General features: G+C 43.6%; 1 protein-coding gene across 2 annotated transcripts in view; it reads left to right on the top strand.

The window, feature by feature from the left end:
* LOC117362014 (FH2 domain-containing protein 1-like) overlaps positions 1 to 21,184 on the top strand; it is a 122,795-nt gene that overhangs the window by 41,093 nt on the left and 60,518 nt on the right. For both annotated transcript variants that reach the window (XM_033947730.1, XM_033947731.1), the window contains exon 4: positions 16,009 to 16,111. In XM_033947730.1, the coding sequence (XP_033803621.1) occupies positions 16,009 to 16,111 (103 nt within the window). The remainder of the gene's footprint in view (positions 1 to 16,008; positions 16,112 to 21,184) is intronic.

The raw sequence follows: 21,184 nt of genomic DNA, 5'->3' as shown, positions 1-21,184 counted from the left end.
ACTCCTACTGGAGCGCTGGTCTAGGTCCTGGCAACTCAGCTTCAATGCCAAAAAATGCAAAGTTATGCACCTGGGCAGCCAAAATCCATGTAAGACTTACACCCTAAATGGCGAGATCCTAACAAGAACTGAAGCAGAACGTGACCTAGGGGTGATCGTCAGCGAGGACATGAAGACTGCCAATCAAGTGGAGCAAGCTTCATCCAAAGCAAGACAAGTCATAGGTTGCATATGCAGGGGTTTCGTCAGCCGTAAGCCGGAAGTCATTATGCCATTGTATAGATCCATGGTGAGGCCCCATCTGGAATACTCTGTGCAATTCTGGAGGCCGCATTATCGCAAGGATGTGCTGAAACTGGAGTCGGTTCAGAGAATGGCCACCCGGATGGTCTCGGGACTCAAGGATCTCCCATACGAGGAATGGCTAGACAAATTGCAGCTATACTCACTCGAGGAGCGCAGAGAGAGGGGGGACATGATTGAGATGTTCAAGTATCTCACGGGCCGCATAGAGGCGGAGGAAGATATCTTCCTTTTCAAGGGTCCCTTGACAACAAGAGGGCATCTGTGGAAAATTAGGGGAGGGAAACTACGAGCTGACACCAGGAAATTCTTTTTCACAGAAAGGGTGGTTGATCGCTGGAATAGTCTTCCACTGCATGTGATCGAGGCCAGCAGCATGCCTGATTTTAAGGCCAAATGGGATCGTCACATGGGATCTATTCACAGGGTGAAGGTAGGGGAGGGACATTAGGGTGGGCAGACTAGATGGGCCGTGGCCCTTATCTGCCGTCTATTTCTATGTTTCTATGTACATTAATGTTTTCTATCCTGCCAATACCTTTCAGTTCTAGGCGGTTTACAAAAAGAGTTGGCTTGGGCATTCCCAGGGAGCTAACAGAGTTGATACATAGAGTGAGCTTACATGAATTGAAGACTAGCATGAGCGATGAGTTTTGGGGGAGGGTTTATAAGGTTTTTGATTAGCTCATTTTGACATATTTTTGAAAAGTATAGTTTTCAGTTCTTTCCTGAATGTTTTGGAGTTGGTCGTCTTGGTCAGTAGCTTAGAGAGGTGGCAGTCTATTTTCGCTGCTCTGGTGGCTAGTAGTTTGTCGTATAGTTTTTTGCTTTGTATGCCTTTTGCTGGGGGATGGGTGAAGAGAGCTTGTGCTCTCCTTGGTCTTAATGTGTTATTTCTGATCAGATGTTTGTTTAGGTAGCTGGGACTAGTTCCATTTACATTACATTACATTTGTGATTTCTATTCTGCCTGTGCTTTGCGGTTCTAAGCGGATTACAGTTAAAAGAGATCAGGACGTTACCGAGAGAATTACATTACAACGATTTAAGTAAATTACATGTTGTGGTATAGAAATACAAGTATAAGATAGCTGGATTTATCGATAGAATAACTTGACAGGGTTCAAGTAGTTACAAGGTTCAGTGGGGAAAACAATATAGGCAACTGAAGAAAGATACCTAACTTTGAAGGAATCAGTTAAGTGGATTCCTAAGGGAGATGCTTATTTAGGAGTTTGGATATTTTTCATAAATGAGGTTCAAGGGGATGACTAGTGTGTTATTTGCTGGGGAGAGTGCATGTGCGATTGGGGAGGGGAATATTAAGTAAGGGCTCTGAAGAGTGTGCAAAAGAATTTATATTGTATGCGTGCTTCTTTTGGGAGCCAGTGTGAGTCTTGGTAAGCAGTGGTAATGTGATCGTATTTTTTTCAATGAATATATCAATCTAAGAACTGTATTTTTTGCACCATTTGTAATTGTTTTAAGGTATAGGCGGGGCATGACAGGTATAGACTGGAGGCCCAGGATTAGTGCTTGGACCATGAGTCTGAATTGCTCTTTATTGAAGTATTTTCTGATTTTTCTTAGGTTGTACATGGTTACGAATGCCTTCTGGACCATTTTGCTGATTTGAAGTTGCACGGTGCAGCCTTTATCTATTATTATTCCCAGCAGTTTTAGGTTGGGTTGTAGGGGGTATAGGATGGAGTTTAATTCTAGGTTTGTTATGGAGGGTGTTTTGTTTTTTTCTAGAAGTAGGAATTTGGTTTTGTCTTGGTTTGTGGTCTCTCATCCATTGTGATATTGTTTCTAATGCTGTCCCCAGAGTTCAGAATGGGTTACAGGTCAAACATACATAATATATAGTCAATTTACACTAGATTTGCCATAACTTCAGTACAAGTTTTTTCCTAGCTAGACACATATTATGGGTCTAATACTGATATGCATAATATACAGTTTACCGGTTACAATTTATCCTGATTATTCTTACAGTGCAAGCTTTCCAGTTCAAGTTTTATCCTAATTGACACACAGACAGTTTATAGGTTGGATCTGCCTTAGTTATAATACCAGATTTTACCTTTATAAGCTTTCCTTATGTGATGTACACTGGGTTCTGGTATCAATGTACATTTCTTTGTAGTCCATCAGGCAGGGGGTTAGGTGAAGAGGTATGTTTTTTTATTGTGCTCCTGAAGTTAAGGAGTCCTTCAAGGGATCTGATTTGCAGGGGCAGTTGATTCCAGTGACTCAGTATGTAGTAGGAGTAGGAACATTGTTGGGGCGGTTTGCAGTTGCAAGGCACAACCCGAGGGTGTTTTGAGGTGTATTTCAGCCTGGGAGCGGAGAGACCAGTTTGGTATGTACATAGGAAGCTTAGCCATCACAGAGCCTGGTGCCATGTCATGCAATAAGATCTCTCATAGTTACAGGCCTGATTGGTGGCTGCCTATCTGCATCAAATATCTTCAAAACAGGCTTTACTGAGACTCTCTTCAGGATAGAAAAGACATGACCAGAGGAAAGTGCTAGATTTACAGGGAGAGTTACAGACTCCATAGGGTCCTCTGTCAAAGCTTTAAGTACTGAAGTAGAACATACATTTGGAGGACTAGAAGAGTTCTTCAGACTTGTAATTAGTTCCAATTGAGATGAAGAGTCCTTCATAAACTGAGACCCCTTAGGAAGCAATAACTCATTAATAAGTTAACTTTACATTCATTCATGTACTTACAGAAACCTTTTGCTGGAATGTGTCAGCAAATTGTTAAGGCATAAAATGAGGTTCAGTTTATACCTCATGTTGCTCAAAGGTCTATATGGTTCTGATGTGCAAATGGAAGTACTAAGTCTTACTGAACACGAGTTTCAGTTTTATAAGAACTGATAAGAGGAATCTGGGCCATAAGCTTTATCTGCTAATTGGGAAAAACTTGGGAAATTATCAGTGGGTTTTCTAAAAGAGTCTAATTGTATATCTGAGGTTTAATTTATGGAAGAGGGAGAAAATATTACAGAGCAGCATTGAGGATGAAGCTCAGAGGACAGCTTCCATTATTGTCAAGGGAGGGGTTATATAGAGGAAAACATAGAAATGGAAGCAGCTTGAAGCCAAATTCCTTTCTTGATGATGTGTGATCACAGCTCATACCCAACAGTGATACACTGGGTGGAAGTTCCTTAATGAGAACAATAAGTAGACTGGAATGAGGAAGAAAATACACGCCAGGCAGGACGAGGTAGTTCGAATAGTTGGCAGTGACTCTTCTGGTTTATCCCAAATTATTCTGTCACTAGCAAGACTTGTTGCTGCCTATCCTCTCCTGGAAACAGTTCTGCCAGTTGAGTTTCCTGGACCTGGTACTCACTTAACAGCTGCAGACTGGCACCTCTAGTTTTTCCAAGAATATATGGTGGCGCAATGTGTGGTGAAAGAAAAACTTGGAGACAGGGCTTGACTGTGATTGCTACAGTAGGAGGAAGGAACATCTCGGGAGATGATGGACTGGGATGGGCAGACAATATGTCTTGGAGGGGATGTTGGCTGGGACTAGAGGGTACCTGTGTGTGTTGGGGGGGAGGAGTTGGTTTAAAATGCGTAGCTAGGTAAGGCATAAGGGGAGTGGTTGTTTGCCCAAACAGGTTCTGAAAGAAAATGGTCTCTATGCACTACTGTTCTTCCTAGGCCATGAAGCGGTCACCAACCCATTCTCTGCATCCCTTCTGCTGCCTACTTTTCCTAGTGGCAAAAGAGTAGACATTGCTTGAAAGGCTGCAGTTTTGTTACCCTTGGCTGCTAATCCTACTCCTCTGTCGTCATCCTGTTCTGGGGCAGAGCTGGCAACCATGGATAGAGAAACTACAGCCTCATGAGCAATAATTACCACCAACAGCTAGGGTGTCGTGGAAGGGGTGCAGTTTAATGACACACAAACAGCAGTGAGAGGGTGGATAGAATGTGAGGGGAGAGAGAAGGTTGAGTGCACATACTAGATGGAATGGGAAAAGAAAGGACAGGTGCTGGGTGAAACAGAAGGAAGGGGGAGAAAAAGGACAGGTGCTGGGCAAATGCGGGTTAGAAGGGGAGGAAAGGGTAAATGGTGAAATGTAAGAAAGGACAGGAGTATGATGGGGATGACATGACAAATACTGGATGGAACAGAGAAAAAGAGGACAAATACTGGATGGAGGGAGAGTGAAAGGGTAGATGCTGAGTAAAAAAGAAAGAAGAAACAGATTCTGGCAGGAAGGGGACAGAAAAAGAAGGCAGATGTTAGATGGAAGGGGAGGGAGAGAGGATAAAGTAAATGAAAGTCTGGACAATATGAATAGGAGACCTGAGCTAAGGGAACGAGATGGAAAGTTGTAGGTAGACAGAGTTTAAAAAAAAAAAGAGGGGAAATTATAAACAGGCTAGTAAGGATAAATTAAATCTGGACAAAGATGAAAGCTGAATAAAAAAAGAGAAGAGAGGACAATTACAAATGGACAGGAAATTCCGGCAAGAGAGTTAATGTAATATAACATAAATGTTTGTTTATATACCACAAAAGCCTTTCAGTTCCATGCGTTTTACAAAAGAGTGTGTGGTGCAGTGGATAGAGCTACAGCCTCAACACCCTGAGGTCGTGGGGTTGAATCCTGCACTGCTCCTTGGCAAGTCACTTAATCCCCATTGCCCCAGGTACATTAAATAGAGTGGGAGCCCACTGGGACAGATAGGAAAAAATGCTTGAGTACTGGAATAATTTGTAATCCGCATAAAATTGTAGGATATGCGGAACATAATTTTATTTTTTTTAATAAGAGATGGGCTGATCGTTGTCAGTGAGCTACAATAGATAGAAAATTGGCATCAACAAGTTAACATAGTTTCACATCAGTATACAGCTTTGAAGGAATTACAAGAATTTTGAGAACAGATGGGTTTTTAATAGCTTTCTAAAATGCATATATGAGGTTGATATTTTAACCATTTGGCCCAGTTCAGGATCCCTGGAAGCGGCTTGGTATAAGTCGGTTAATGAATCTTTTCTGAGTACAGCCTTTGACTAAAGAGAAGATAAAAAATGATCAGGAACGTGTGGCATGGCTTGGCAATGAGACCAAGAACCTAAGAATAGCCTTCCTGGGTCAGACCAATGGTCCATAAAGCCCAGTAGCCCGTTCTCATGGTGGCCAATCCAGGTCACTAGTACCTGGCCAAAACCTAAGGAGTAGCAATATTCCATGCTACCAATCCAGGGCAAGCAATGGCTTCCCCCCTGTCTTTGTCAATAACAGACTATGGACTTTTCCTCCAGGAACTTGTCCAAACCTTTCTTAAAATCAGCTATGCTATCAGCTCTTACCACAAATTCTGGCAATGCATTCCAGAGCTTAACTGTTCTCTGAGTGAAAAAAAATTTCCTCCTATTGGTTTTAAAAGACAATGGTTGAAATCAGGAGATAGTAAAGGGAGAGCGAATTGGAGACAAAAATTAAAAGAATATAAAAAACTAAACTATAATACGCACTAATTTTTATGCACAAAAAATTGGCTCTCCAACACCAACATTAGAATTCTTTTTAAATTAGTTAACAATCTTTACGATATCCAGGCCTTTTCCCGCCCCACCTCAATCTCCCCACCATCAGCTGATGCTCTGGCTGAATTTTTTAACAACAAAATCAACAACCTAAGATCCAACCTATCGGTCTCCACAACTGTAGAAATGAGGCTTCACACAAGACTCAGAGTGGGATGAGGCGACCCTAATGGATGGTCTCTCACCTTTTTATTGAGTATCATAGCTCCCTTAATTACTTAGCTAATGCTTTGCAAGGTTACAATTTCATCATCTAATCTAATCTAATCTAATCTAATCCTTAGGTTTGTATACCGCATCATCTCCATGTTCGTAGAGTTCGACACGGTTTACAGTAGGAGAAATAGGAAGGAACTACAACAGAGGGTTAGAGGTAGAAGAGGGAAGAAAATTTACAGGACTTGGGATGGCAAGATATAAGAGTTTCCTTGATTCCTAAGTTGGAGGGAGACTTACATTTTTTGAGAAAAGCCAGGTTTTCAGATGTTTGCGGAAAACTTGGAGAGAGCTCAAGTTCCGAAGAGGGGAGGTAAGGTTGTTCCAGAGCTCAGTGATTTTGAAGTGGAGGGAGGTCCCTAGCTTTCCTGTGTGGGAAATGCCTTTTAGCGAGGGGAAGGATAGTTTTAATTTCTGGGAGGATCTGGTGGTATTAGGGTTTGAGGAATTCCAAGAAAGAGTGATAAAGGGAGGGAGGATACCATATAGGATTTTGAAAGTTAAACAGGCGCATTTATAGTGGACCCTGGCGATTATCGGAAGCCAGTGGAGCTTGGACAGGAGCGGGGAGACATGGTCAAATTTACTTTTAACGAAGATGAGCTTGGCCGCGGCATTCTGAATCCGTTGGAGTCTGTGGAGGTTTTTCTTAGTTAGGCTTAAGTAGATAGAGTTGCAATAGTCCAATCTGGAGAGGATGATGGATTGGACAAGGAGGGTAAAATGTTTTTGATGGAAGCAGGATCTAACTTTCCTCAGCATGTGAAGACTGAAAAAGCATTTTTTTTACCAAGGATTGGAGGTGGTCATTGAAGGACAATGTGGAATCAATGATGATGCCCAAGACCTTGCTCGAGAACTCAAGCTGCAGAGAGGAGCCAGAGGGTAGTGGGATGGAGGTGGGTAGGTGATCTAGTTTTGGACCGAGCCAAAGAAGTCTTGTTTTGGACTCATTCAATTTCATTTGCACAGTGTGGGCCCAGGATTGTAGGTTCATTATACAAGAGGATATGTTCTTAGACAGGTCGGTGAGGTTCGAATCATGCATTTACAGTGTGGATTATAACAAAGTAACTCATTTGTTTACATATCTCATGTGATTCTCAAAGCTACTATCTCACATGACATATGAATACATCATAACAGTTATAATAAAGTGATTCTTTTGTGTACACGTTTAATATGTCTATAATCTTACTATAGCATGTGACAGTCCAAAGGTTATAATGCATGCTCCTTAAGCTCAGCACATGACAGAGGCCTGCTTTTGCACGTAGGCAAAGTCTGATTGTTGCCCATATAAGAAATTGTTAAACAAGATAAGGAATAAGATAAGGGTAAACTTGGGTCAGGTTAATATAAGAACATAAGCATTGCCTCTGCCGGGTCAGACCAGGGGTCCATCGTGCCCGGCAGTCCGCTCCCTCGGCGGCCCTCCAGGTCCATGACCTGAAAGTTTTCCCTACCTAACCTAAAATGTCCATACCCTATTCGCTCAATGTCCTGTAAGGTAAACCTCTATCTGTACCCTGTTATCCCCTTCGCTTCCAGGAAGTCATCCAGTCTCTTTTTGAACCCCAGAATTGTACTCTGTCTTATCACCTCTTCGGGAAGCGCGTTCCAGGTGTCTACCACCCGTTGAGTGAAGAAGAACTTCCTTGCATTCGTTATGAATCTGCCTCCTCTCAGTTTTTCTGAATGACCTCTTGTTTTAGTTGTCCCTGCTAGTCTAAAGAATCTGTCCCTCTCCACCTTCTCTATGCCTTTCATGATTTTATAAGTCTCTATCATGTCCCCTCTCAGTCTCCGCTTTTCCAGGGTAAAGAGCCCCAGCCTGTCTAACCGTTCGGCATATGAAAGGTTCTCCATACCCTTTATCATCCTCGTTGCTCTCCTCTGGATCCTCTCGAGTATTGCCATGTCCTTCTTGAGGTATGGCGACCAGTATTGGACGCAGTATTCCAGATGTGGGCGCACCATTGCTCGATACAGTGGCAGGATAACTTCCTTCGTTCTGGTAGTGATACCTTTTTTGATAATGCCCAATATTCTGCTCGCTTTTTTTGAGGCCGCTGCACATTGCGCTGCTGGCTTCATTGTGTTATCCACCAATACCCCCAGATCTTTTTCTTGGCTGCCTTCCCCGAGTACCCTCCCTCCCATCGTATAGCTATACATGGAGTTCCCCTTCCCTTTGTGCAAGACCTTACATTTCTCCACATTGAAACTCATCTGCCATTTTTTTGCCCACTCACTCAGTTCAGGTCGCTCTGCAGTTCTATGCATTCCTCAACAGTTCTGACCCTGCTGGAGAGTTTTGTGTCATCCGCGAACTTGATAACTTCGCACTTCGTCCCCGTTTGTAGATCATTAATAAATATATTGAACAGCAGTGGTCCCAGCACTGACCCTTGCAGAACACCACTTGTGACCCCTATCCAGTCAGAGTAGTGCCCCTTTACTCCTACCCTCTACTTCCTGCCTGCCAGCCAATTTTTGATCCATCTGTGCACGTCCCCTTCCACCCCGTGACTCCACAGTTTCTTCAGTAGGCGTTCATGAGGCACCTTGTTGAAGGCTTTTTGGAAATCTAGATATACGATGTCTACAGGGTCACCTTTTGGTCTAATTGTTTACTTATCCCCCTCAAAGAAATGCAGTAGATTCGTCTGGCATGATCGGCCTTTACAGAAACCATCCTGGCTTGATCTCATCAGATTATGTTTTCCTAAATGCTCATTGATACCTTCCCTGATCAGTGATTCGGCCATCTTCCCCGGAACAGAGGTTAAGCTCACCGGTCTGTAGGATCTTGTGATAAGAGGAGGGAATGCCTCAGCATTCTGTCACAAAGTGCTAACATTTTCCTTGCTTTTTCTATGTGGCAGAATGGAAGAGGGAATGAGAAAAGAGCCATTCACAAGGTCTCAGATCTTTACACAAGGCCTTAGAACAGTGTGCTGACCTGGCCCATGTGCTGACCTTGCCCTGGTTCAGAACTGCATCCCTTCACACAACCAACCATTTGAACTACCCAGTTGCTCAACACAAAGATGAACCTAGGGTAGACATGTCCTGGAATAATTTTTCTATCCCCACCTGGCAACAATTCTGAAGATTTTACTCGAAATATGTTGATTCTTACTGCAAATTAGACTGTTGCCCACACACATCATGAAAGCTGCCCCAGTCGCTTTCAAAGCCAAACTACACAATTGGCTCTTCTCTATTACTGTCGGGTACATTTCCTGAGGATTTAGGTCAGATTTTGATTATGCCGATTGTAAAAAAAACCCCCAAGGAATCTATTAAGTTGACATCGAATTACAGACCTATTGTGAGCATTCCCTTATTTGTAAAGCTGATGAAAGGTTTGATAAACCAGGATTTAGTAACGTACCTGGATAAATTCAGCATACTACATGATAACCAGTCCAGTTTTCGTTCCGGGTTTAGCATGAAAACAGTTATTGTTTCATTGCTAGATTCCCTCCTTAATTTATTTAGCCAGGGTACAAGTGCGCTAATCCTGGAGTTAGATTTGAGTAATGCCTTCGATTTAGTTGATCATGTTATCCTAATTGACTGTTTAGAAGCAATTGGACTCTCTGGTAATGTGTTAAAATGGTTTCAAGGTTTCCTGACTAAACGATCGTACTGAGTTTATAGCGCTAATAAACAATCCTCCAGCTGGGTAAACCCATGCGGAGTCCCGCAGAGTTCTCCCCTATCCCCCACACTGTTTAACATTTACCTAACCTCATTGGGGAATCTATTGCAAAGTTTAAAAATCAAATTTTTTATCTATGCTGACGACATCACCATAGTTCTCCTCCTAACAAGTCTGACTTCTGGCATCAATTGTAAAGCAAATTGAATCATGGATGGGCAAATTCAAACTGAAACTCAACTCAGAAAAAACCAAATTCTTTCTGGCAAGTCCGAATGACAAAATCAAAGATACATCAATTTCCTTTAACGGTCAGAACTTTCCTATTGCCGATTCCATAAAAATCCTGGGAGTGAAACTGGACCGCTACCTCACTCTAGATGTTAACACAGAGTTACTGGTTAGAAAAAGCTTCACGACATTATGGAAACTAAGAGCCATCAGAAAGTACGTTGATGCAGCATCATTCCGCTTACTGGTGCAATCTTCCATTTTAAGCTTGCTCAACTATTGTAACATTTATTTGGGGTCTTTCAAGAAAACCATTCAAAGACTCCGAATTATCCAAAATTTGGCAGTTCAACTGATTTTTAGTATTAAAAAATGGGAACATATAACCCCCTATTATCAAAAACTTAATTGGCTGCCCCTGGAAGCAAGTGTGTTGTTCAAGTTCGTTTGTCTTTGTTTCAAATCTATTCTAGGTGTGGCCCCCATATACCTGGTTTCCCATTTTAACTTGGATTGTTCCATCAGGCCTACACGCAGAATACATATGTTTAACCACCCAACAATAAAAGCCTGCTGATACAAAAGATACCTGGACAGAACTTTTGCTTTCCAAGCAGGTCAACGGAACGATTGGTTGGGTAATATCATTAAGCACTCCTAATCCTATCTTAGCTTTAGAAAACTAGTTAAAACAAACTTGTTTAAACAATTTGTAACCAAGAACTCTTAAAGCCTTATCTCTGTATTCTACTTACATGTACTCGGTGACCCTACATTGTGACTATTATTCTGACTTTCTCTCTTTCTCTGATTACCTCGATAACCTACCTACATGTTTTCGACGACTTTTCATTGTAATTATTTTGCTGATGGTCCAGCTCTTCTTATTGTAAACTGCCTCGAACTACTATGGCTTTGGCTGTAAATAAGAATAAAATTATTATTATTATTAAAAGTATTTCCCTGTAACTTTGAGTGCCCCCTAGTCTTTGTAATTTTTGACAGAGTGGAAAATCGATCCACTTGTACCTGTTCTACCCCACTCAGGATTTTGTAGACTTCAATCATATTTCTTCTCGGCTGTCTATTTTCCAAGCTGAAGAGCTCTAACCGTTTTAGTCTTTCCTAATACGAGAGGAGTTCCATCCCCTTTTACCATCTTGGTCGCTCTTCTTTGAACCTTTTCTAGCGCCACTATATTTTTCTTGAGAATCAAACGCAATACTTTAGATGAGATCGGACCATGGAGCGATACAGGGACATTATGACATTCTTAGTCTTGTTAATCATCCCTTTTTTCTTAATTCCTAGTCACTAGGCCAGCATTTAATACATTTCTAAACGTAGGAAAATTATCTTGCAATGCTTTTGAATTATATTTTTATTATCAAGCAGCCTTATTATGAAATGATTTACCATGCCAAATCTCAAAAAATCATGATTCATTCCAAGACGTCTTGAAGACATATCTTTTTGCAAAATATTTGACACCATAAACTATTCATGTTGATGTGATTTCTGCCTTGTATCTCCATATTATAGATATTTCTTTTTCTTATGTAAACCACTCTGGGCTAATTGTTTGAGAGCTAGTGGGACAAATGCCTGATACAAGCAATATTCCCACTCCATCACCAGACTCCAAATGTTACAACCAATAGCTTCCCTGTAAACTTCTGAAAGTGACCAGAATCTCTTCCTTTTGTAATCCACCTAGAACCGCAAGATACTGGAAAAATAAAAGAAAACTTTGCTTTCACACAGTAGTTAAATGGTTGAACTAGAGTATCAATGAAAAGATGATAATACAGCTTTTACTTCTCAAATGCTATTCTTGCTATGTATTCTAAGTCTTAATTACATGTGAACCGAGTCGAGCTCCGCTGGGAGATGACCCAGTATATAAACGGAAGACAAGATTAGATTGGATTGAAGGATTTGCAGGACTTCTAATTTCAAAGAATTCACTGTAAAACTCTGGTCCCCTCTGTACAACAGCTCTAGCTATCTTTTGGTCATTTAGTTGGTCCCTGGCTCCTTCGTTCCATTTTTTTATTTAAATCCAGTCCCCTTCCTTCCTCTTTTCTTCCTTCCCTTCCTCTTCTCTTCATTTCCCTCCATACTCTATCCTCTCTCCCCATCAGTGGCATATCAAAGGAGGGGGGCAGTCCACCCCAGGTACACGTTCCAAGAGGGTGCACAGCCGACTGGGTCTGGAACCTCCCATGCAGCTCTAAACTGCACCTCAGCATGGCTGCTGACTCTGCTCTGGAATAAGTACGGCAGCTGCGCTGAAGTGCAGGAAGGTCGTGCGATGATTGCGTCTACCGCCTCTGCTCCAGAAGAGGTAAGTGACATTGGAGGGGGGTGGACTGGCAGCTGCAGCCATTGCGGGACCTTACCGCAACTCCCTGCGTCTGCCGGCCCACCCCCTCCGAAGTCAATTACCTCTTCTGGAGCAGAGGCAGCAGAAGTAGTCATTGTGGGACCTTACTGAGAGAAAGGAGCATAAGGTGGTGAAGGGTGAGAAAGGGGGTCAGGGTGGTATGGAAGCGTTGTGGAGGGTGAGAAAGGGGGTCAGGGTGGTATGGAAGGGTGGTGAAGAGAGAGAAAGGGGGTCAGGGTGGTATGGAAGGGTGGTGGAGGGTGAGAAAGGGGGTCAGGGTGGTATGGAAGGGTGGTGGAGGGTGAGAAAGGGGGTCAGGGTGGTATGGAAGGGTGGTGAAGAGAGAGAAAGGGGGTCAGAGTGGTATGGAAGCGTGGTGGAGGGTGAGAAAGGGGGTCAAAGTGGTATGGAAGCATGGTGGAGGGTGAGAAAGGGGGTCAGGGTGGTATGGAAGGGTGGTGAAGAGAGAGAAAGGGGGTCAGAGTGGTATGGAAGGATGTGGAGGGTGAGAAAGGGGGTCAGGGTGGTATGGAAGCATGGTGGAGGGTGAGAAAGGGGGTCAGGGTGGTATGGAAGGGTGGTGAAGAGAGAGAAAGGGGGTCAGCATGGTGGAGGGTGAGAAAGGGGGTCAGGGTGGTTTGGAAGGGTGGTGAAGAGAGAGAAAGGGGGTCAGGGTGGTTTGGAAGGGTGGTGAAGAGAGAGAAAGGGGGTCAGGGTGGTATGGAAGGGTGGTGAAGAGAGAGAAAGGGGGTCAGAGTGGTATGGAAGGATGTGGAGGGTGAGAAAGGGGGTCAGGGTGGTATGGAAGGGTGGTGGAGGGTGAGAAAGGGGGTCAGGGTGGTATGGAAGCGTGGTGGAGGAAGAGAAAGGAGGTCAGGGTGGTATGGAAGGGTGGTGAAGAGAGAGAAAGGGGGTCAGGGTGGTATGGAAGCGTTGTGGAGGGTGAGAAAGGGGGTCAGGGTGGAATGGAAGGGTGGTAAAGAGAGAGAAAGGGGGTCAGGGTGGTATGGAAGGGTGGTGGAGGGTGAGAAAGGGGGTCAGGGTGGTATGGAAGGGTGGTGGAGGGTGAGAAAGGGGGTCAGAGTGGTATGGAAGCGTGGTGGAGGGTGAGAAAGGGGGTCAGGGTGGTATGGAAGGGTGGTGAAGAGAGAGAATAATAATAATAATAATAATAATAAGCGTGGTGGAGGAAGAGAAAGGAGGTCAGGGTGGTATGGAAGGGTGGTGAAGAGAGAGAAAGGGGGTCAGGGTGGTATGGAAGCGTTGTGGAGGGTGAGAAAGGGGGTCAGGGTGGAATGGAAGGGTGGTAAAGAGAGAGAAAGGGGGTCAGGGTGGTATGGAAGGGTGGTGGAGGGTGAGAAAGGGGGTCAGGGTGGTATGGAAGGGTGGTGGAGGGTGAGAAAGGGGGTTAGAGTGGTATGGAAGGATGTGGAGGGTGTGAAAGGGGGTCAGGGTGGTATGGAAGCATGGTGGAGGGTGAGAAAGGGGGTCAGGGTGGTATGGAAGGGTGGTGAAGAGAGAGAAAGGGGGTCAGAGTGGTATGGAAGCGTGGTGGAGGGTGAGAAAGGGGGTCAGGGTGGTTTGGAAGGGTGGTGAAGAGAGAGAAAGGGGGTCAGGGTGGTTTGGAAGGATGGTGAAGAGAGAAAGGGGGTCAGGCTGGTATGGAAGGGTGGTGAAGAGAGAGAAAGGGGGTCAGAGTGGTATGGAAGCGTGGTGGAGGGTGAGAAAGGGGGTCAGGGTGGTTTGGAAGGGTGGTGAAGAGAGAGAAAGGGGGTCAGGGTGGTTTGGAAGGGTGGTGAAGAGAGAGAAAGGGGGTCAGGGTGGTATGGAAGGGTGGTGAAGAGAGAGAAAGGGGGTCAGAGTGGTATGGAAGGATGTGGAGGGTGAGAAAGGGGGTCAGGGTGGTATGGAAGGGTGGTGAAGAGAGAGAAAGGGGGTCAGAGTGGTATGGAAGTGTGGTGGAGGGTGAGAAAGGGGGTCAGGGTGGTATGGAAGCGTGGTGGAGGAAGAGAAAGGAGGTCAGGGTGGTATGGAAGCGTGGTGGAGGAAGAGAAAATGGCAGATGCTGATGGAATTGGTGTGCAGGGAAAGACATAAGTGGGAAGGATTCATCATACACTGAGCTGTTCACTCTAAAATTTCTTTATTTCAGTCACACAGGGGTCCTTTTACTAAGGCGCGCTAAACAGCGCACGCTAAACACTAAGGCATCCATTATATTCTATAGACGCGTTAGCTAGCACACCTTAGTATAAGAAGGGGACAGTTTGTTCATTAGGCTGTTCACTATATAATTCATCACAAACGGTTCTCCTCCTCTTTTGATCAGGTTCGTTGTTCAGTATTTGCGCTAATACTGCAGTTACCTTATTCGCTTTCACATCCACAACGCATTTTTTTTTGTCTAACACAGCGGTTCACAGCATATTAGAAGCTCCGGTTTAAATCATTACATGCCATTGAGCTTCTCGATCTTGAGTAATGGAACTTTTTTAAAATAGCATCCCAAAGCTACGTTGTAAAGCTCCGAAGGTAAGACTGATAATACATTAAGAACTTTATCTTACAGATCACACATGTTGGAACAACGGGCACTGCAATGAAATGCTCTTGACATCTAAGTAACACTTTAGTCCACTTTATTTTTACTCTCTATATAATACCAAATTTCTACACTTTATGACTTTAAAGACACTATTTTTCATTTTTGATTTTAAAGAACACCCAATAAGAGTATATCCTACTTTCAATCTTCTTTCCCAGTACATTGGGCATATGATTTCTTATTTAGTTATTTATGTCTGTTTTTCACATGCAGTGCTGCTAATCCACCTTTTTTCGGTCACTTCTATAGTTTGGTGAGGTTGTGTCTTAGTCATGGAAGTCTTAAATCAAGCTTCTGTGGTAGCAACATCTGCCTCTAACACCAGGACTTGCAGTGTCTGCACTTTGTTAGACTGTTAGCTAGAAAGCAATGTGCATAATTGCTATATTTTTTGACACTTACCTCTGTCATGTATCCTTTTGCCTAGTCGCCCCTTCTACTTTTTAGCTAAGATTGATTATACATTAACTTTCCCTTCCACACTGCTTTCACATTTTTGCTTCTTCAGTGTTGGGGAGGGCGTGGGGAGTAGAGTTCATGTGAGGATAAGCCCATTTTGTGCTGGTATGGGAAGTTGCTTTCTGTTGATGGGGGAGGAAATGAATCATTGATTGGACCTTGTCACATCAAGTGAGATTTTATGACTGTTCTGTATATAAGAAGTAGGACAGTAAGTGCATCAAATCAATTACTCTGCTTTTCCCCTTCCAAGTACCAAAGGAAGTTAATGTTCTCCTGCCTCCTCCAATTCCCCAATACAATCAATGGAATAACGGCTCTCTTTCTCCCACATACCCTAGCATCCTTATGGACATATTATCCAGCCCCTCCCAGCTCTTCATTATTCTTATCCAAATTGACTCCTCTTCTCTCTTCATTGACCAGCCTCCTCTCTGATTTCTCCCTTCTTCTTTTTCCTTGGTACCAAAACAGCTGCTGTTCTTCCTCCCCTCTTACCCTTTCTGTGTGACATGTTTAACTCCCTTGTTTTCTCTTTCTTTAGACCAGTTCAACAAATTGTGGAGGATATCCGGCAGGGAAGAGGGACTGAATATGGAGCAGAGAAGCTTGTTGAACTGATGAAAATGCTTCCAAACAATGAAGAGGTATGAGAAATGGAGCATCAGTATGACTACATTGAAAAAAGTTGGGCGAGGGCTCATCTAGGAGTGAGATGGGGCTGAGGCCTGAAACTGGTAGGGATAAGATGAAAGGTTAGGATGGAGGGGAGATGGTATAGAGGGTGATGACAGAAGGTAGTGAATGGGGTTAAGGGCTGGAGATGGTAGAAAGATGGGATAATTAATTGGGATGGAAGCAATGGCTGAGGGGATTGTGGCATCAGCCACCCTTTCCATGAAAAGAATTTCCAGACATTAGTCCTAAGTCTTTTGCACAGTGTCATATGTTTTCCAGTGGGTGAGGTCATAAGAACTCCTAGCACTAAGGGAACGGGTTCGATCTCTTGAGGCTAGAGCAGCAGACTTGGAGGAGCTGAGGGAAACAGAGAGATACATAAAGGGAGACCTATAGGATGTTGTAGAGAAATCCCACTTTCAATCTGGAAGCCCCTGTGCTTCCTTGGAGGAGGGAGGTCTTCTTAAAGGACAGCATTAGCCTGGTGAAGTAGGGAGTAATCCTATAACCAGGACCTGCCCACCAGGGATTGCAATATCATCTCATACCAAGGATATGTCTCAAGGGGCTTCTGCCCAGGAAGGAAGGGTTAAGATGGCCATTATAGTGGGAGATTTGATCATTAGGCATGTACATGGCTGGGGGCTGTCACTTACTTGGTCACTTACCTGCATGGTGTGAAGTGTCACCACCTGTACTCTGGCCGAGCGCTTTTTGGTAGCCAGGTAGTGACTCACGACTGACACTCTGGCGTGAGCCCCTTTGAAGTAGGGTTACCTTACAAGCTAGATATCCCTGGACCAGTTAAAGTGTGCTTTATGATAAACAGTCCAGTAGTCAGAATGGCTTAACTCAAAAGCTGAGAACTTTATTTAGGCGCACAGCCTCAGCAACACACAATAACACTGCTTCAGTGGTGGCAAAAAGGTTGCACAAAACAAAGATTCTTCATAAATCAAAATATAATGTTCCCTGCTCTGGGCTTTATTCAAATGCCACATAGTCCCCAGCATTTCTCTTCACCAGAGCTTGTTCTTTAAACAGGCATTCTGCCCTCAAAGTCCAAGACACTTTCAATTCAAATAGTGTTGCTAAAGATAGTTATAGGTCGTAATTCTTTAGGTTAGCAGTGCAGGTAACCAGCATAGCAAACAGCACAGTCCTTAAGCTAATTTTACCCAGCTCCTAAGGCACACAGAGATAATGGGGCTTCACAGTTTGCTTAAGGAGATTAATCAATAGTTGCAAGCAGGTACGGAGGTTTGTAATAGGACACCAGAGTCTTCCAGCTGTCTCCTCACTCAGAGCTTGAATGAGCCGAGCTACGGCTGGAGCCACATACATAAACTGTTATGCTTTACACAGGCATACAATCAGGTATTAACTTCTGTCCTATCAATTCACAGTTCCTAACATAAGGTAGAACAGGTAAGTTGGAAAGATACCTTCTTATCACACTTTCCAAGGCTAGGAAATCTCCATTCCTTCAGGTTGGAATTCAGTGAAATTATCACTGTCCTCTATCACCATAGGTTCAGGCATACACAGATCTATTGGAAGGTTCCTAACCTGGTCCTCTTCCATGATCCAGTCATTTCCTGCCAGTGGTCAGCACAGACTCCCACAGTCAGCACAGACTCCCACAGGGCTGCTTCTTCCGTCCTGGGGCTTCTCCCCGATCTGGTTTCCATTCCTCTGCCTGCTTCCCCTCCTGCTCCTTAGCTCATTACAGAGCCTCCGTTTAAGCTGAGGGAAGAAACCACTCCCCTTTTGCTGCAGGGGAGAAAGTTTTCTTCCCTTGGCTTGAACTGTTCTCACGGCACCCTGCTGTGCTGCCTTCTGCTTCACAGACTCTGTAAAACAATAAGGCCAATCCTTACTGTCTGATCTCAGTACTTTAACAGGGAAGTCCCAGCTGTCTGGACCTTCTTCCCTTTCTCCCTCTGAGTCCATCGGATAGTCAGCTGACTTACTCCCCCGGGCTCTGACTTGGTTCGCCCTCCTGCATCTGGGCTTGTAACTCTTACCAAATCTCTCTTTGACAAGCCTCGGGGTTGCAGGATTGTCACAGAAGGTGGCGGACCTCATGTATCGCCTAGATAAAATTTTAGACAGTGATGGGGAGGAGTCTGCTGTTTTGGTACATGTGGATGCCAATGACCTAGGAAAATGTGGTAGGGAATTCTGGAAGCCAAATTTAGGCTGTTAGGTAGGAAGTTAAAATCCAGAACCTCTAGGGTAGTGTTTTCAGAAGTGCTTCCTGATTCACATGCAGCGCCCAAGAGGCAGGCAGAGCTCTGACTGGAGTCTCAATGCATGGATGAGATGATGGTGCAGGGAGGAAGGTTTCAGATTTGTTAGGACTGGACGGCATTCTGGGGAATGTGGAGCCTATTATGTAAAGATGGGCTTTATCTTAACCAGGATGAAACCAGGCTGCTGGCATTGACATTTAAAAATGAGACAGAGCAGCTTTTAAACTAGAAAATGGGGCAGGCCTACAGTCGCTCAAAACAGCATGGTTCAGAACAAGGTATCTTTACAATATATCACCATAGGGCATTCTGATTGCAAGGTTGCAATAGAAACCACAGTAGACCAGGTGTCTTTAAATACAGAGCAGAGATATTTTAAAAACTGCAAATTATCCATGTCAACTGCTGAGCAAACTGTAAATAGGAATGACAAACATTGTTTGAAATGTCTGTATGCAAATAGAAGAAGCCTAAGAAACAAGATGGGAGAGTTAGAACATATGACTCTAAATGAAAAGATAGATATAATTGGCATATCTGAGACCTGGGCCACTGTGATATTAGAGTACACATTATATTGCAATGATAGGTGGGCTGAATTAGTTGAGTCTTAGCATATGTTAAGGAGGGCTTTGAATTGAATATACTAAAAATTCTACAGGAACCAAAACATACCTTGGAATCCCTATTGGTAGAAATTCTATGTGTAAGGGGGAAAAGAATAGTGAGAGGAGTGTACTACCGTTCACCTGATCAGGATGAACGGACAGATGCTGAAATGTTATCAGAAATTAGGGAGGCTATCAAACTGGGTAACACAATTTTATTTATTTAAAAATTTATATACCCTATATTACCTATATAGAAGCTCAGCAGCACCTCTCATCCAATTAATCTCTAATGGTTGGCCGACATCAAAAAGACTCCTTAACAGAACCCAACTGAACCTGCCATCCACAAAACACCTCCACTACAAACGTGTTTTCCACTCTATGCTAACCTATCTGGGTGTAAAAATCTGGAATGACCTACCAGAAGCTATCAGGAAAGAGACAAACTATACTACATTCAGAAAAAACCTGAAGACTCGCCTTTTAACAACTAACTATCTCAGTTTCTGTAGAGCAGGGGTAGGCAATTCCAGTCCTCGAGAGCTGGAGCCAGGTCAGGTTTTCAGGATATCCGCAATGAATATGTATGAGATGGATTTGCATGCCCTGCCTCCTTGAGATGCAAATCTATCTCATGCATATTTATTGTGGATATCCTGTAAACCTGACCTGGCTCCGGCTCTCGAGGACCGGAATTGCCCACCCCTTACATCTAAGTCCCTCCTCTTATCTCTCCATGTCCTCTTCCCTTTCCTCTTTGATCTGTCGCCTTGAGCCTGTATAGGTATGTGCGACTTACAAATGGAAGATTAGATTAGACTATACAGTTTATGTAATAACAATCATAAAATGTTGGACGAAATGTACATATTTCAATGGTTACAAATCACCATACTTTAAAAAGCAGTCAGCAGGCACATAAACCATTTTCAGATCCATTCTAAATATAAAATCTCAGCACCAGAAAGCATTAACAAACAATTGGGTTTTTAACATTTTCTTAAAATTCATCCTAGCAGTGCAAAAACACAAGATTTCTGGCAAAGCATTCCAAAGCTTTGGGTAAATGTAACAGGGCATGGAAGTTCCTTCTTTTCTTTACTACACTTCGATAGGATAACTGGAGGCAATGGTGACCCATCAAGAGTGCGCCAGACATTGGCGCACTAACAATCCCACGGTGACATTTATACACAAGACTAATGCTTCTGCCAGTTTTAGGCCTTCAGGTTTGTGCTGTGAGGGGGTGTGGGGAGGGGGGAAGCCCCCAATACACTTAGAAGTCCTGGCGCTCCTGTTGGGAGTGGGGGAGAACCCTCCCACTACACTGAAAACTACCATTCTCCTTTCTTCAGGAGTTTTCAGTGTAGTGTGTGTGTGTGGGGGGGGGGTGTTCCCCCCCCCACAACACCCCAATGGGAGTGCCAGCACTTCTAAGCGCAAATCTGAAGGCCTGAAACTGGCAGAAATGGCAGTATGCAATAATCCTGCGTACAAATGTCACTGCGGGTTTGTTGGCGCCCTTTAGTTATGGTACCGGAGGCATCTGTAATAATAGAATGAAGTGTATGAGATGAGTTTTATTTAAGAGAGAATGTAAAGCAAACAGGAGTGTTTGGAAAGAGAGAGGATTATGAGCAATTAACCATTTAACAAGTCATGGCAAATGCATATCATTTGCTTAGATAAAAGAAACCTGTAATTTACCAGTTTCCTAAAATTATAGATGGATTGGATTAACCTTGTTTGCCGATATGGTACAAAGACACAATGATGGTGTGTTGTAAGTATATGACAGTGAGAAAAGTCTTGCAGCGGGTTTGTGTATCATTTCTGAAAATACAGGGGAAACGGGATGAAAGGATGCAGAAAAACTAAGTAAGCGAGTGTGGGAAACTTAATAAAAGTGTGAGAAAAGAAGAGTGACTGGCCTTCATTGTCACCAACTTCATAGAACTGTGGGTTCAGATGCCCCTCGGATGCTCTTTGAATTCTAGCACTAGGGCAGTCGCGTGAAAGCTCAGAATTATTAGCTCCTTGTGATCTCTCCCCCCACCCCCTGGTATACTTCCCCTCCCATCATTCTCCATTAAGGGTAGCAGGTAACTTGCGTTGAGCTTCCACTGAAAATTTGCAAACAAAAAAAAAAGAAAACCCAAATTTTGGCATATTTGGG

The sequence above is a fragment of the Geotrypetes seraphini genome, chromosome 6 (assembly GCF_902459505.1).
Source record: "Geotrypetes seraphini chromosome 6, aGeoSer1.1, whole genome shotgun sequence".
In the NCBI taxonomy this organism is placed as follows: Eukaryota; Metazoa; Chordata; class Amphibia; order Gymnophiona; family Dermophiidae; genus Geotrypetes; species Geotrypetes seraphini.
Note: the sequence above shows the minus strand (reverse complement) of the source record. Positions and strands in the feature narration are given on the sequence as shown.